Raw genomic sequence first — 17,024 nt, forward strand, 5'->3', positions numbered from 1 at the left:
ATAATCTAATTTAGAGTAATAAAGGGTCTCATTCAAAATTTATTTTAAGTCTTATTCATGGATAACACCGGTTAAACAAATCACATCAATAAAGAGGGACTTAATTGATACTTGAAATGTTGTTTTAAAAAAGTATCAAATGTGGGATTAAGTTTATTTTATATTGTGAAAGATATTTTAGATTAGATCATGTGATTTTTATTCTCTCACATCGAGGGAAGTTTTCAGCATTACATTTTGATGTCTTCTTATTTTACTTTTACATTTTTTTTATGGCTATCATTGTTGAAATTAACTTCGCTAGATTATTTTTTTTTAGTTAGGTTGCCATAAGAAAAGGAGAGTTTTTAAGATTTTAATATTTTGCTGCGTATTATTATAATCCCAACATACGTATCATGAGATGATAACTTATTTTTGCATGATTTCATTTTTAACTAATTTATTTAGGCTGGGGAATCCTTAATCTCAAGCATTGAATACAACTTATTCATCTTAGTTAATTAAACACAATTAATCTCAATGACGAAGATGTATGGATAAGAACAAATGGAAATAGTCATTAATCATTAAATGCTTGTTCCACATAAATTCAACAAACTCTTTTATTTTTTACACGAAAACTACTTACAAGCATCCCTCCTTTTTAATGTACTATTTCCTCCTCTGCCATTTGCTCAAGCAATGCTGTGGGAAAAAAATACCAATGAAAGTAAAATAATGATGGCTATTAACATGTATAGATTAATTTTTTAACAAAAAAAAGAAAATAAAGTTTACCTGCTACAGTTCTTCTTGGTGATGAGAAAACCCACATCAACACCACATTGTTTAGGAAGTGCAGTGGCTCTGTCTTCCTTTAAGTTAGGAATGTGAGTTGTTACTTCTTTAAGGCACTGACATGCAGCAATTTTTTCATCTTTGGTTGGTGCTGATGATTTCACTTCCTTGACACCATTGCAACATGCAGCTGAAGGGGTATCAACTTTACTAGTGAGGTATTTTATGCATGGTGTCACTGAGCTTTTTGCCTTTTCACAATTGTAGCCCTTCCCTGCTGGCTCTGCAGCTATAATTGTAAGGACTAATACAACTTGCAGTGTTAAGAATGCTACAAACACTTTCTTCATTTTGTGAAGATAGTTTCTATTTCTCAATGAACTTTTCTAGAATTCACTTGTGTTTTGATGTGGATGGATGAAAGGGTTGAGGGAGATGTTCATTATATGGTTACAAATGTGGTACATTTGTCAACCTTGATGATGTGAGCAGTGGTTATGAATTTTGATTTCTTATTTTTTTTAATACTTGCAGTGTGGTTTAGATAGACCATAGAAAATGGTAATGTATAGGTTGTATTTTGTTCATACTCCTGTTTTGCTTTAATGGTTTTGAATTGTGATAGCATTAGAATTTATGTTTGTTTTAGGAATTTAATTTTTCACATCCGTTGGTGCAAAACAAATGATAATTTATCTTTTTAAAAAATAAATATTTTATTTTTTATTTATGAAACTTAAATATAAAAATTATTTTATTCTCAAATTAAAAGTTCACTGAATATCTCAATTAAATATAGAACTACTTTTTGACTTTGGAGTAGTGCAAGCTGCGTAGTAATAAACATAAACTTGTTTTATTATAAAATTAAGAATTATTGAATATATTCATCACTAGTATTTTACTGTTTTATTTTCAAATTAAGAGTGATTGTGTGTAAAAAAAAGATTCATTAAATAAATTGAAGGTTATATTAATTTGCAGGTCCTTGAACTATTTCAAAATTTATAATTACGTTCTTTTTTTTTAGTTAGATCTTTGAACATGTATTTATTATTTAATGGTTTTAATTTTGTTTGCGTTATAATTTATTACGCATTTAATTTCTCACATCTTTTGGTGCAAAACATATGACGATTTATATTTAAAAAAACTTTAAATATTTTTTTCATTTATGAGACATAAATATGGCATTTATTTTATTCTCGAATTAAAGATCAATAAATATCTCAATTAAATGAATAAAAACTACTTTTTGACTTTGGAGTAGTGCAACATAATAAACATTAAATTGTTATAGGCTATTAAGGTGTTACTAAATATTTACGACATACGTCATGAAATTAAAATGAATAAATATTAATTGTATAAAATAACATAAAAAGATAACGGAAAACACATTTTTCCTCTCTCAATATAAATATTTTTATTTTAAATTCTTTAATCGACACCCTAAAGATACTAGTTAATATTTTATTCTAAAATTAAGAATCATTGAATATACTATTAATTATTTTACTTTCTCTTCTTATTATTATTATAAGGTCTCGTTAACAAATTGTCAGGATAAGACTTTTTTGTTAATTTAGTTGAAAACATCAAATTTATCTTAAATTTATATAATTTTTTAAAGATAAATGTTAGCCAACATTTTCAGGATATTGGTTAATGAAAAATAAATATTTTTATTAGGAGGCACAAAATTATGTTATTTATGATTTTTTTTTACTTTTTTCTATGATTTTTATAATAAATATTTTATTTTTTTAATTTTTTAATCACTATTATAAACAAAACTAACAAGCATTAATATGTTATATTAATATGTTATGTTTCTCTAGCCGTCACATTATTCTATAGCTAACTTTAATGAAAGGTATTTTTATAAAAGAATAATAAATATTAAAAATATTTTAGATTGAACTTTAAAAAAATACAAATTTATATTTTTAATTTAGACCTTATAACAAAAATAAAAGAATGATATTTTATTTTCAAATTAAGAGATATTGAATAAAATAAATGTAAATTAATTTGCAAGTAGCTAAAGTTGTGAACTATTTGATAATTTATTATTAGATCACTAGAGTATTTTTTAAATTGAGTCTCTAAACTTTGTTTTCTTTTAATTAGGTCTCAAAAAAAAATCATATCTAACCAAAAATAAATACTAATTCATCAAATCAATTGAAAAAAAAAAGAGTTAAGGACATATTTAAAATTGGGCTGGTCTGATGAGCCTATAATTGTTTATATCTATTAAATTAAAATATCCATTGATCCTTAATTTAATAATAGATTTTTTTACACAAATACAAAATGATTTTATGATAAGACTAAATTATAATTTTGGTTTAATTTATTTTTTATTCATGATTTTAGTTCTCACATTTCAAAAAATATGCAATTTTGATTCAATCAACAATTCTACGTATCCTTATTTTTTTTATTCTAGTATAATTAAATCCTAGATTTAATAAGTTCATTTAAGATACCATCAAAAAATAATTTAATTAATTACAATATAAAAAATAAATACAGGTAGAATTGTATATTTTCTTTGATTTAGGGACTAAAATCACATAAAAATAAGGAGACCAATATGGTGGATGAGGAAATAAAAATGAACTAAAATTACAATTTAATTTTATGTTTATAAAGTTAAATTATACGAAATTCAGAAAATAGTTTATATTAATGAAAAATATTAAAAATACACTCTTAAATATACTATTTTGAACATTCTTCATACTACTAGCCGAGAATTTTAGAAAATCATAATTTTTTGTGGGTTTTAATTCTTATTTAATGACAATTCATTAATAATATGAATTTCAAAGTAATTAGAGTCAATAAAGTTATCATATATAATGGTTTGTGATTGAAAGACAATGTAATATAAATTTTTTTTATACTGTAAATGTGTAACTTTTTTCTTAAAAAAAAGGACTAGTATATATAAGAGAGTAAAAAAGGTATTTAATTACTCTTAATTTAAGAGGACAAAATTTAATGCTTCTTAAAGTGCAATACTCCAAAGTTAAAAGGAAGTTTCTATTCATTCAATAGAGATATTTAATGATTTTTAATTTGTCAATAAAATGTATGAATACCCTTTATATATTACCAATATATTTTAAAAACTAAAATTCAAGTATAAAAGACAATATACTCTCAAATTTAAATGAACATTAAATTATATATTTTTCCGTTTAGACAGTGTACTATAATTTTTTAAAAATAATAGAGTACCTTTTAAATATTATCAATAAATGTTAGCCAATTAATCATAAAGTGTCTTAGTGTGTTACTGTCACTTTTCTTTTATTGTTCAATTAAGATATCCAATGACACTTATTTTTTTTATGTATTTAAATCAAAATCAAATACCAAAAAATTACATCAACTCATGCATATTGCTCAATGTCTCTTAATATAATAATAAAGTTTGTATTTTAACAATTTAGCACATATAATGTTTGAATACCTTTTATATATTATCATATTTTTAACAAAACTAAAAAAATATTAAAAGCAATGTGCTCTTTTATTTTATTAATTATTTAATCATTATGATCTAAAATAAGAAAAAAAAAACTCATGAGGATAGAACTATATAAAAATAATTTAAATTTTTTGTAGTATTGAGAAACTTTTCCCCTGATATTTTTAGTATAGTTTGATGAAATAAAAAAACATGGATAACATTATATAAAGATAAATTTAAATTTTATATCGGTAATAAATTTTATAATTTATTATATTTTTTACGTTTTATATTTTAGTATATATTTTGTACAAACAAATGCAATAAATTAAATGCATGCAACAAACACAAATTGTGACGCCATCACAATTTAAAGTTATTAAAGGAATACGAGGAAATGAATAAAAAACAATTAATACTTTACCATTTTTTGCAACTCCAATGAACACACTTCAAGTAAAATTAATAATAAGAAGACAATCTTTCATAATCACACCTTATCTCATTAAGGTGATCAATGTTCCACATTTGTAGCTATATAAATGATACATCTTTCAACCATCTATTCATTCCCATCAAAATACAAGTGTATCCTAGAGAGTTCATTGAGATAGAAATTTGTTTTACAAAATGAAGGGAGTGTTTGTAACAATTTTTTCTCTACTAGTTGTATTTGTTCTCACAGTTACAGCTTCAGAACCAGAGCCACCAGTTACACCTTCAGGACCACCAAAGGCAGGGCCGCCAAGGGCACTGATTACAACTTCGGGCCCACCAAAGGCAGGGCCACCAAAGGCACCAGTTACAGCTTCAGAACCAGAGCCACCAGTTACACCTTCAGGGCCACCAAGAGCACCAATTTCAACTTCAGGGCCACTAAAGGCAGGGCCACCAAGGGCACTGATTACAACTTCGGGCCCACCAAAGGCAGGGCCACCAAGGGCACCAGTTACAGCTTCAGAACCAGAACCACCAATTACAGCTTCAGAACCAGAGCCACCAGTTACACCTTTAGGACCACCAAAGGCAGGGCCGCCAAGGGCACCGATTACAACTTCGGGCCCACCAAAGGCAGGGCCACCAAGGGCACCAGTTACAGCTTCAGAACCAGAGTCACCAGTTACACCTTCAGGACCACCAAAGGCAGGGCCACCAAGGGCACCGATTACAACTTCGGGGCCACCAAAGGCAGGGCCACCAAGAGCACCGATTACAACTTCAGGGCCACCAAAGGCAGGACCACCAAGAGCACCAGTTATAACTTCAGGATGAAAATTTTATTGAGCTCGTGATTAAGGCAAAGGAGAAAGTAGTATAATAAAAGGGATGGGTACTTTGAAGTTGCTTTATTCCAAAAAAAAAAAAAAACTTGTCTAATATATGTGAAACAAACATTTGATGTTGCAAATAATAATTAATGAAACAAATTTAGGTGTTCTTGTCCAATCATTTTCATCATATAGATTAATCGTGTTCAATTAGGTTAGATCATTTTTGTTTAATGCTTGAGATTAAGGACAATGGTCTAAGAACCTAAACAACTTATATCAAAATTAAACTAAGTGAAATAAGTATCATCTCATTGGGGATGATAAAGGGTACCTATAACTTATATTTACCAACAAAAATATCTACAAATGGGTAGAATAAATCTATGCTTATTGGGGATGGATACGTGGCATATGTTTATCTATAATTTTAACAAACACGATTGTGGATACAAATACTCTAGTACTCCTCCTTTGCATATTGTATGCATTAATTTAATTAAAATATATTATATATGTGAATAATCATATATATATATATATATATATATATATATGTTATTAATTCTAATTTAATGACAAGCACATGAAACTTTAATTTTCTTCCACAAACATAATGTCAAACAATTTTACTGTCACATGCTTAAACAATTGTTACAGATAAAATGTGTTTGCCTTTTTACCGTCAAACATATAAACTTTTTGTCAACATATCCATGATGTCAATAGAAAACTGTTATGTTAAAATTATCCATAATGTTAATATTTTATAATAATATAAATTTCACACAAACAACCTTGTGTAGTGTTAGTTTAACTTTCATACCAATTTATACATTGAAATAACTACAAATACATTGGAAGGATAAAAATTTATTGTAGTAATTTCTTAACTAGTATTTTTTTAAAAATCTATTGACTTTATAATATAAATAAAGAACGAGTAGTGGGTGTGGATATGAATATATGGATATCCAACATGTATGAGGATGAAACCAAAAGTTGTTATCCACTTGGGTATGAGAGAATGTGCAAGTATTTTTTTTAAAAATGTGTATAGAGATTGATACTATAGTATTTGTTATGAAGGTAATATTTAAGATCCCTTGATATCTTAAGTTAAAGTTACTTATTTTTAGTAACATTGACTTAAAATTAAGTGTTATAGATCCCATTTGGGCTTGTCACATGGCCCAAGGTCCCTAACAATACATAACTACTTCACCTGTCAATCTAGTACTACTTAAGACATTTCATGCCTACATGTAAAAGGCTAAGTTTATTTTACTCATCTCTATATACTCTTTGACTTTAGCATCAAAGTATTTTGCGTAGGTAATTACAGGTCCCACACCTCGTTAGAGGTTATCATCACTTATTCTTTGTGCATCCACCATTGTTAATATTTGAACAACTCCTTAGATAGAGATCATATCATTATCCATCCAAACAAGGGGTGACAAATATTTGCACATACATACAAGTAGGGGTTGGTATATGAGCTGGTTCGGCTTGTGAAACCCCCATTTTAGATTGCCAAATAAGCTCGATTTATGAAGTAAATAAGCTTTTTTTCAAGGTCTGTGTCCAACCTGCAAAAGCCCATGAGTAAGCAGACCGATTTGCGCACCAAATTAGTAATTTGAAAAAAATATTTTAAAAAAGTGAAAAATGTATAAAAGAATTTAAAAAATATTTTTTAAGCTAAAATCTAGCATACTACAATATACTAATATTTTAAACATAAAAAATTAATAATAACCTAAATTAAAGATCATAATCTTAACATGACAAATTAAAAATACTTGAACATTAGATTTAGGCGTGTAAAATGAGTAATCCACTAATAAAATCCACCAATTCTATGAACTTAACGGGTCAGATTCAAAAACTCTTAAGATTTCGACTTTTAAAAAAATAGGCCCATTATTAATAACATTTGCGGGCTTAACAAACGGATCAACGAATCTATATTCGTACACGTAGACCCAAGTACGAGTAAATTTTATAGCAAATCGAATTAGATAGTCAAATTAAAACTCATGAGTAATTTAGACAACTTTTTTTCATCTACCTTGTTTATTAACACTCATGAATATCTGTTTACACAAATACAAATTACTTTTATGGTTAGACTAAATTATAATTTTGGTTTAATTTATTTTTTTATTTACGATTTTTAGTTCTCACATTTTAAAAAATATGTAATTTTGATTCCATCGACAATTCTGCATATACTTTATTTTTTATTTTGGTCTCTAATTAAATCTTAGACTCAATAAATTCATTTAAGGTACTATCAAAAATTCATTAAATTAATTACAACATAAAAAATAAAAATAAATTTATATAAAATTGTAGATTTTCTATTATGTAGGAACTAAAATCACATAAAAAATAAGGGAAGGATGAAGAAATAAAAATAAAGTAAAATTACAATTTAGTCTTATGTTCATAAGAGAGTAAAAAAGGTATTCAATTACTCTTGATTTAAGAGGAAAAAATTTAATGCTTATTAAAGTGCAATACTCCAAAGTTAAAAGGAAGTTTCTATTCATTCAATAGAGATATTTAATGACTTTTAAATTGTCAATAAAATGTATGAGTACCCATTATATATTACCAATATATTTTAAAAAACTAAAATTCAAGTATAAAAGATAATATATTCTAAAATTTAAATGAACATTAGATTATATATTTTTCCGTTTAGACAATGTACTATAATTTTTTTAAAAATAATAGAGTACCTTTCAATTTCATATATTATTAATAAATGCTAGTCAATTAATCATAAAATGTCTTAGAAAATATCACTTTTCTTTTATTGTTCAATTAAGATACCTAATGACACTTATCTTTTTTATGCGTTTAAATCAAATTCAAATACCAAAAAATTACAACAATTCATGCATATTGCTCAATGATTCTTAATGATAATAAATTTTGTATTTTAGCAATTTAGCACCTATAATGTTTGAATATATTTTATATATTATCAATATTTTTAACAAAACTAAAAAAATATAATATTAAAAGCAATGTGCTCTTTTAATTTATTAATTATTTAATTGTTATAATTTAAAATAAAAAACTCGTGTGAATGGAACTAGATAAAAATAATTTAAATTTTTTATAGTATTAAGAAACTTTTTCCCCAATATTTTCAATTTGAGGAAAAAACATGGATAACATTACATAAAGATAAATTTAAATTTTATATTGATAATAAATTTTATAATTTTTATAATTTTTTTACATTTTATATTTTAGTATATATTGTGTACAAACAAATGTGATAAATTAAATGCATGAAACAAACACAAATTGTGACGCCACCATAATTTAAAGTTATTAAAGGAATACGAGGAAATGAACAAAATATAATTAATACTTTACCCTTTTTTGTAGCTATGAGGAACACACTTTAAGTAAAATTAATAATAAGAAGACAATCTTTCATAATCACACCTTACGTCATTAAGGTGGCCAATGTTCCACATTTGTAGCTATATAAATGATACATCTTTCAACCATTTATTCATTGCCATCAAAATACAAGTGTATCCTAGGAAGTTTCTTGAGATAGAAATTCGCTTTACAAAATGAAGAAAGTGTTTGTAGCAATTTTTCCTCTACTAGTTGTATTTGTTCTCACATTTACAGCTTCAGAACCAGAGCCACCAGTTACACCTTCAGGACCACCAAAGGCAGGGCCACCAAGGGCACCAGTTACAGCTTCAGAACCAGAGCCACCAGTTACACCTTCAAGACCACCAAAGGCAGGGCCACCAAGGGCACCAGTTACAGCTTCGGGACCACCAAAGGCAGGACCACCAAGGGCACCGATTACAACTTCGGGACCACCAAAGGCAGGGCCGCCAAGAACACCGATTATAACTTCAGGGCCACCAAGAGCACCAATTACAACTTCAGGATGAAAACTTTATTAAGCTCATGATTAAGGCAAAGGAGAAAGTAGTATAATAAAAAGGATGGGTGCTTTGAAGTTGCTTTATTCCAAAAAAAAACTTGTCTAATATATGTGAAACAAACATTTGATGTTGCAAATAATAATTAATGAAACAAATTTAGGTGTTCTTGTGCAATCATTTTCATCACATAGATTAATTGTATTGAATTAGGTTAGATCATTTTTGTTTAGTGCTTGAGATTAAGGACAACGATCTAAGAACCTAACAACTATTATCAAAATAAAATTAAGTGAAATAAGTTATCATCTCATTAGGGACAATAAAGGGTACCTAGACCTTATATTTACCAACAAAAATACCTACAAATGAGTAGAATAAATCTATGCTTATTGAGGATGGATACCTGAGATATGTTTATCTATAATTTTTTAATAAACATGATTGTGGATACAAATACTTTAGTACTTCTTCCTTAAGTATTGTATGCATTATATATATATATATATATATATATATATATATATATATATATATATGTTATTGATTCTAATTCAATGACAAGCGCATGGAACCATGATTTCCTTCCACCGTAATGTCGAACAATTTTACCGTGACGTGCTTAAACAAATGTTACAGATAAATCGTGTTTTCCTTTTTACCGTCAAGCATGTAAACTTTTTGTGAAGATATCTGTAATGTCAATATAAAGCTATGTTAAGTTAAAACTATCCATAATGTTAATATTTTATAATAATAGAAATTTCACACAAATAGCCTTGTGTAGTGTTAGTTTAACTTTCATACCCATTTATACATTGAAATAACTACAAATACATTGGAAGGATAAAAATTTATTGTAGTAATTTCTTAACTAGTATTTTTCTAATAATTTGTTGACTTTATAGTATAAATAAAGAACGGGTAGTAAGTGTGGATATAATTATATGGATATCCAACGTGTATGAATGAGGATGAAGCCAAAAGTTGCTATTCAGTTGGGTATACGAGCATGTGTAAGTATTTTTTTAAAAATGTGTATGGAAACAGACAATATAATATTTGTTACGAAGGTAATATTTAAGATCGCTTTATATCTCAAGTCAACATTACTTATTGTTAACAACATTAACTTAAAGACAACTATTATGGATCTCATTCGGGTGTGTTACATGGTCCAGACCCCTAACAATACATAATTACTTCACCGTTAATCTTCTACTACATAAGACATTTCATGCCTACAAGTAAAACGCTAAGTTTATTTTCCACATCTCCATACGCTCTTTGACTCTAGCATTAGAATTCTTTGTGCATCCACCAATGTTGATATTTCACCAACTAGATTGAGATCACAATATCATAATTTTACCATGACAAATTAACAATACTTATATATTAGATTTAGGCAAGTTAAATGAGTAATCTGTGAATAAATTAAGTCCACCAAATCTATGAATTAATATGCCGGATTATTCAGAAACTCGTAAGATTTAGACTTTAAAAAAAAACAAGCCCATTATCCATAAAATTTGAGGCTCAATAGATTGATGAACCAAGTTTGAGTAAATTTGATAACAAATTGAATTGGATAGTCAAATTTATTACCAAGATGGAAATGGATATCAATGTACCCATGTACTGCTTATATAGATGAAATTGCTTAAATACCTTTACAAATATATATCCATGTGACCATGTCTATTTTATTAACTTTTCAATTTTAATTTGTCTCTATTAACTTTTTTTGAAAGACATCTGTAACTAGTACTAATTATCATTCATGTTCAATCTTCCACCTTCCCACAATTTCACATTAAGCAAGGCAAAACAAGAATAATTAAGAAAGGGAAGAGAAATATGCAAATACCTATTATATAATTTTATGTGGTCCTCCATCTGATTTCATTTATTATTATATACACAACTTTACAGCAGATTCTTTTTCTGAGTTGGAGGACACAGCACAACAGAACCATACCATTACTACCAGTTTAATGCTTTCACCAACTAAGTACTACAGAGTACTAGAAACAAAACAAAACAAATCAAGTGCTCTTATAACTTTAGAGTCCTTTTACCTTGGTTCTGATCCAGTCATATATCCCCCACGTTCGTTCGTTCATTCTTCGGTTTCTCCGAATCTGATTTCTGATTTGGGAAAATGCTCCTGGGATTCTCAACGTTAGCGTTGTTGGTGTGTTTCTCATGTTGTTGGTTATTAGTGTTGGGCGAGGGTGAAACGGCGTCGTGCTCGAACATAGTGGCGTTGGGGCACCGCACCGACAACATATCCATAACGGAGTTTGGGGGCGTGGGTGATGGACGCACCCTCAACACCAAGGCCTTCAGAGAGGCCATATATAGGGTTCAGCACTTGCCACGAGAAGGAGGCACGCTCCTTTATGTGCCTCCCGGGGTGTACTTAACGGAGCCCTTTAACCTCACCAGCCACATGACGCTGTATCTCGCTGCCGGTGCCGTTATCATGGCCACCCAGGTAAACAATCTCACCCCAAACCATTTTTTATCCTTTAGTGGATAAAGAAAAGAATTAAAAGAAATTATTATACCAATAAGATATAGTTTAGTTTGATTTAATAAAGTATGAGAGTTTCTCGTAAATCTTTCGTTATTTGTCTGATTCTTCTGAATTAAAAAAAAAAACAATGTTTATTAAATTGTTAGCATGAAAATTATTTAAATATTTTTTTTTGAGTAATTAGAATGAAGATTCTTTTACCAATGTCTTTTAATACTCGTTTGCGAAATCACTACTCAAAATACGAACTGTTGAATACTTTTTAATTCCTTGTACAACAAACATTATTATTTTTATTCAATGTAGCACTTTTTAGTTTTTATGCTATATATAATTAAATATTTTCTATTTTTTTTTATCTCTAACTTGTTACCAATCTCTAAATTTTAGTATTAAATTCTTAACTAAAATCAACTTATTATGTATTATAAAAGGAAATAATTTAATGAGATTTAACTCTTCTAGTGTGTGTTTTGTAAAAAAAAATAAAATCTCTTCTAGTGTGCGTGAAAGTAAAGTAAGTAATTTTAATTGTTATTAAGAAAAGTAATAGTTAATATTTTAATAAATATAAATATATGATTTATTATGTATTGTACTTCACATTAATCGTTAATTCTCTTGTTAACAGTTAAAATTACTCACTTTATGCTATAAAATAAATTTATTAGAGAAGTCAATGGAATTTTATGCAAAATGCAAGCAAAAGATTGTCATGTCGGAAAAGGTTATTACTAGCGTGCTTAATTATTTTTTGTTTGCACTTTCCCCCGTAAGTGGACAGTGTGCATATTTGAGCATTATGCAACAAAGCCAATCTTATCTTGTCTTCGTATTTTATCAATACGTATTTATTTTTTGTGTGAATTTTATCAATACGTATATAATAAAGTAGTATTTGCAATCTTGAGTTAAAAATGAAATAAAATCTTTTATGGTACTTTTCTAAGACAAACGAGTTTGTAATTGTTTAAAAAATAATGAAATTTTCTTTAAAAATTGTCATTTTATTAATACTTAATTTTTTCTATACTATTTTTTCCTAAAGCTACTTTCAAATTCATTTTTATGCTATTTTTTCTCCCCAAAACATAGAAATTCATAACATTAAATTAGATACACTATATTGCGGGTGATTTACTCTTTTAGTCTACTCTTAAAAAAAATGACATGACACTTGTCACTTTTCACCTTTTTTAATTCCAATTATTTTGAATTAATTATGAGCCTATTCTTTACAATTCTATTTTTTTTTTGTCTCTTTTAGTATTTTTTAGATTTTTTATGAATTAATTATATGTATCCTGTATTTGCTGATATATTTGTACGGAATGCTTGCTAATTATAAAATTATATTAATGACATGGATTAAGTTTGCTGCTGTACGTAACGTTTTGATTGGCTTAGTTAAGTTTGCATAAGGTTTTCCCCCTATAGAAACCTTGCTATGCAAAATAATGTTCGCAAACTCTTCACCGACTACCAAATATAACGAGGAGAATAGAGGAAAAAGAGAGAAAGGAACATTAAAGACTACATGTGAAATTGTACATCCGATGTTCCCGTGCATAAAAAAAGAAGATGTTACAATTAAAAGCTTATGGTTATACTAATGAATTGAGTCCATATATGTACGTGTTTATCCGTATGGTTGGTGGTATGGAGTATGCACTACAGATGATTGTAATGGATCGTGGGAAACATATAATCTCCATGATCTATGGTGGGTCCATGCTGAAAGGATAGAAAGTTTTTTGTGGGGGGTGGGGGGTCTAGTCTTCATCAATGCATGGCACTATGTGCATGACATTTATGGCTTTAGCCAATAATTTATATGGCAGCTTGGATTTCTGACAATTACTGTCTTTTTCTTTGATAATCAAGTGGAAGTGGGGTACTCACTTATTCTTCTGGCATTAAACCATGTTACTATAGTTCGTGTGGTTAAACAACACAAACTGAGATGATGATGATGATTGTATCTATGCTAAATTGATTTATTTTGAATATCATAGTGAAAAATGGTGCCATATGAATGCAGAACTCTTCATTCTTTATCCTTGTTATTCCCAAAAACAATGAATTCATCGCCAGGTAGTTATCTACATAAAAAATTACAATAAATTCATATCCGAATAACATTTTCATGGTATGCTCAATTAAAACTAAACACCTTTGTTTCTTCCTTCTTAAACAGTTTATTGTTTAAAGAGAAAAAAGGAAACAAAACATAAGTTTCAGATGAACAAGGACTCCACTTTCTAATTAATTCCCTTCATTGATTGATTCATTAGGATTCATTGAATTGGCCTTTGATTGCACCCTTGCCATCTTATGGAAGAGGAAGGGAACGGCCTGGAGGAAGGTATATGAGTTTTATCCATGGTGATGGAGTTCAGGATGTGGTAATCACAGGTGGGTATCTTATGTTTCCTATTTTTTAGGACATCTGAATCTGATTTTGTGGTTTGTACCAGACCTCATAGTATCTAAAATATGATGATACTATGATAATGTTTATACAACAACAACAACGCCTTATCCCACTAGGTGGGGTTGGCTACATGGATCAACTTCCGCCATAATGTTCTATCAAGTACCATACTTCTATCCAAATCATTAAGTTCGAGATCCTTTTTTATAACCTCTCTTATAGTCTTATACTATGATAATGTTTATAAACATATTTAATTAAAGGTGCGTTTGATGCACCTAAGGTTGCAGCACCTGACAAATACTTGAATTACAGGACAATTTTTTGTCTGTATATTGTTTGGTGGATGATGGACAAAGGATAAAAACTTTACAATATCTGTGCATGTTTTATTTATTCAAAGCTTTATACTGCATAGTGCATATTCATTATTGAGTGGAAATCTTTGGTCCTGCGAGTTTCTCTATTATGGCTACAGGATTTTGTGTCCAAACTATACCCTTTCTCTCTCACACAATTCATATTTTCATAGGTGAAAATGGGACAATAGATGGGCAAGGAGATGCGTGGTGGAATAAGTGGAGGCAGGGAACTCTTCAGTTTACCAGACCAAACCTAGTTGAATTTGTGAATTCTAGAGATATTATTATTTCAAATGTAATCTTTAAGAATTCTCCCTTTTGGAACATACACCCGGTTTACAGCAGGTATAGGTCAATTTAGGTCATGAGAAGTTTATAAAGTGTATTCATGGCGTTCCTTGTGTCCTTTTTTATTTATTGTTTGGTAACATTGTTTTACCATAATGTTTGTGGGAAAATATTTATAGTCAAATTTGTACCAATTCTTTATAAACTTGTTACTTTGTTTCTTGAAACTAACTAGATCTCATTCTGAAATCTGATTGCATATTGTCTTAACTTCTTTGCAGCAACGTTGTTGTTCGATATGTCACGATTTTGGCTCCTCGTGACTCTCCAAATACTGATGGCATTGATCCGGGTAAGTAGTAACTGCTTTCAAAATATAGAAATGCTAGCAACACATTTTTTTAAATTTATTGAAAATTAAAATTTTTGTGAGACTCACTTCTTATTTAATAAGTTTTACTTATAATTTTATAATTTCAATAAATTTCAACTGATAATAGAGTTTATAAGAATGTCTGTTAGAGAGTACACCTCTTCTAAATATGACATATCTTGTGCAAATAGTGAAATAGATACAACCAATTGAAATAGTCAAAACACTATGCTAAGTTTCTAACTGATCTCATTTTATTGTTGTAAGCAATGCATTTTGGTTATAGTAATTCTTCCCTTCTAAGACCAGTGTGTCTTGTTTCATTTCGGAGACAAACTGCACTCAAATATAGTCACTGACATGAGATTTGATAAGTACTCTCAAGATCTGTATTTATGTTTCTTTCCTTCCTAGTTAATAAACCAACACTTAAATACTGTAGTTTAAGGGCAAAACCCACAGGCATCTGATGGTTGAAATATTATGGCACCATTTTGTTGGTATGACAAGTAAAAGAACCCTAGTATATCCATTCATACAAATATCAATTCATTTATGCAGATTCAAGTTCAAATGTGTGCATAGAGGATTCATACATATCTACTGGAGATGATCTTGTGGCTGTGAAGAGTGGATGGGATGAATATGGGATTGCTTATGGCCGTCCTAGCTCTGACATCACGATCCGGCGCATAACTGGATCGTCTCCATTTGCTGGGATTGCTATAGGCAGTGAAACCTCTGGTGGGGTGGAGAATGTACTTGCTGAGCACATCAACCTTTACAACATGGGAATTGGTATCCACATTAAGACCAACACTGGCAGGGGTGGATTTATAAAGAATATAACCATGTCTCATGTGTATATGGAGGAAGCAAGGAAGGGAATAAGGATCTCAGGTGATGTTGGGGACCACCCTGATGACAAATTTGATGTCAATGCTCTCCCACTTGTGAAGGGTGTCACAATTAAGAATGTTTGGGGTATGAAGGTTTTGCAGGCTGGTTTGATACAAGGGTTGAGAAATTCACCTTTCACTGATATTTGCCTATATGATATCAACCTTCATGGAGTGACAGGACCTAGAACTCCACCTTGGAAGTGTTCTGATGTGTCTGGATTTGCTCATCAAGTTAGCCCTTGGCCATGTTCTGAGCTTAGCAGCAACCAGCAGGGATCATGTGCCAATTACTCCTGAGATTATGAGAATATATTTCCACTTTTCAAGCATTGACAGGGGCAACCAAGGGCTTCTTTAGTTGATTTATCATAATGTAAGGCAATGAATTACTATGAAATGCAAAATGAAGACTTGTTGGTTTTAAAACTGAGTAGAATTGGTTTTGACAGAAATAATTTTGAATTACTGAATGTAATTGAGATGTATGTCTAAATTAGTTTCAGTCATAGATTTTACATTAACACGTGTCACAATGAAAATAATGAATTTTGGGTTTAAATAAATATGCCCTAAATTTATTCATTTCGTTGAGCATTATGTTAAGTAATTTTTATACTGTTATTGTATATTTTTTTTTTCTTTAGAAAAACATAAGT

At 29.1% G+C, this 17,024-nt stretch overlaps 4 protein-coding genes across 4 annotated transcripts; 2 read left to right on the forward strand and 2 right to left on the reverse strand.

The window, feature by feature from the left end:
• Window positions 1–536: 536 nt before the first annotated feature.
• Window positions 537–1,246, reverse strand: LOC114382964 (non-specific lipid-transfer protein A-like). The gene is made up of 2 exons (XM_028342517.1): window positions 781–1,246; window positions 537–687 (listed from the first exon to the last, which is right to left on the reverse strand). Exons 1-2 carry the CDS (start codon window positions 1,128–1,130, stop codon window positions 678–680), a joined length of 360 nt encoding a protein of 119 aa, XP_028198318.1. The 5' UTR covers window positions 1,131–1,246; the 3' UTR covers window positions 537–677.
• Window positions 1,247–4,866: 3,620 nt separating this feature from the next.
• Window positions 4,867–5,538, reverse strand: LOC114385226 (sericin-1-like; the record flags this gene model as incomplete). The annotated part of the gene is made up of 1 exon (XM_028345251.1): window positions 4,867–5,538. A coding segment is annotated over one exon (648 nt), but the record flags the coding sequence as incomplete, so codon positions are not given.
• A 3,528-nt stretch (window positions 5,539–9,066) lies between these two features.
• On the forward strand, window positions 9,067–9,644 carry LOC114383703 (proline-rich receptor-like protein kinase PERK9). The gene has a single exon (XM_028343430.1). It carries the CDS (start codon window positions 9,141–9,143, stop codon window positions 9,474–9,476), a length of 336 nt encoding a protein of 111 aa, XP_028199231.1. The 5' UTR covers window positions 9,067–9,140; the 3' UTR covers window positions 9,477–9,644.
• Window positions 9,645–11,368: 1,724 nt separating this feature from the next.
• LOC114385071 (probable polygalacturonase) lies at window positions 11,369–16,950 on the forward strand. Its single transcript, XM_028345032.1, has 5 exons — window positions 11,369–11,967; window positions 14,304–14,424; window positions 14,976–15,150; window positions 15,375–15,445; window positions 16,028–16,950. The coding sequence occupies exons 1-5, from the start codon at window positions 11,632–11,634 to the stop codon at window positions 16,663–16,665; spliced, it is 1,341 nt and encodes a 446-aa protein (XP_028200833.1). The 5' UTR covers window positions 11,369–11,631; the 3' UTR covers window positions 16,666–16,950.
• Window positions 16,951–17,024: the final 74 nt, after the last annotated feature.

Source organism: Glycine soja, chromosome 14 (genome assembly GCF_004193775.1).
Source record: "Glycine soja cultivar W05 chromosome 14, ASM419377v2, whole genome shotgun sequence".
Classification (NCBI taxonomy): Eukaryota; Viridiplantae; Streptophyta; class Magnoliopsida; order Fabales; family Fabaceae; genus Glycine; species Glycine soja.

What these genes read in the sequence shown, in the direction of transcription:
- LOC114382964 (XM_028342517.1), bottom strand. Translation starts at nt 1,130, where the DNA reads ATGAAGAAAGTGTTTGTAGCATTCTTAACACTGCAAGTTGTATTAGTC.
- LOC114383703 (XM_028343430.1), top strand. Translation starts at nt 9,141, where the DNA reads ATGAAGAAAGTGTTTGTAGCAATTTTTCCTCTACTAGTTGTATTTGTT.
- LOC114385071 (XM_028345032.1), top strand. Translation starts at nt 11,632, where the DNA reads ATGCTCCTGGGATTCTCAACGTTAGCGTTGTTGGTGTGTTTCTCATGT. An exon ending in CCGTTATCATGGCCACCCAG is followed by an intron (nt 11,968 to 14,303) that starts GTAAACAATCTC and finishes TTGATTCATTAG; the next exon opens with GATTCATTGAATTGGCCTTT. An exon ending in TACTGATGGCATTGATCCGG is followed by an intron (nt 15,446 to 16,027) that starts GTAAGTAGTAAC and finishes TCATTTATGCAG; the next exon opens with ATTCAAGTTCAAATGTGTGC.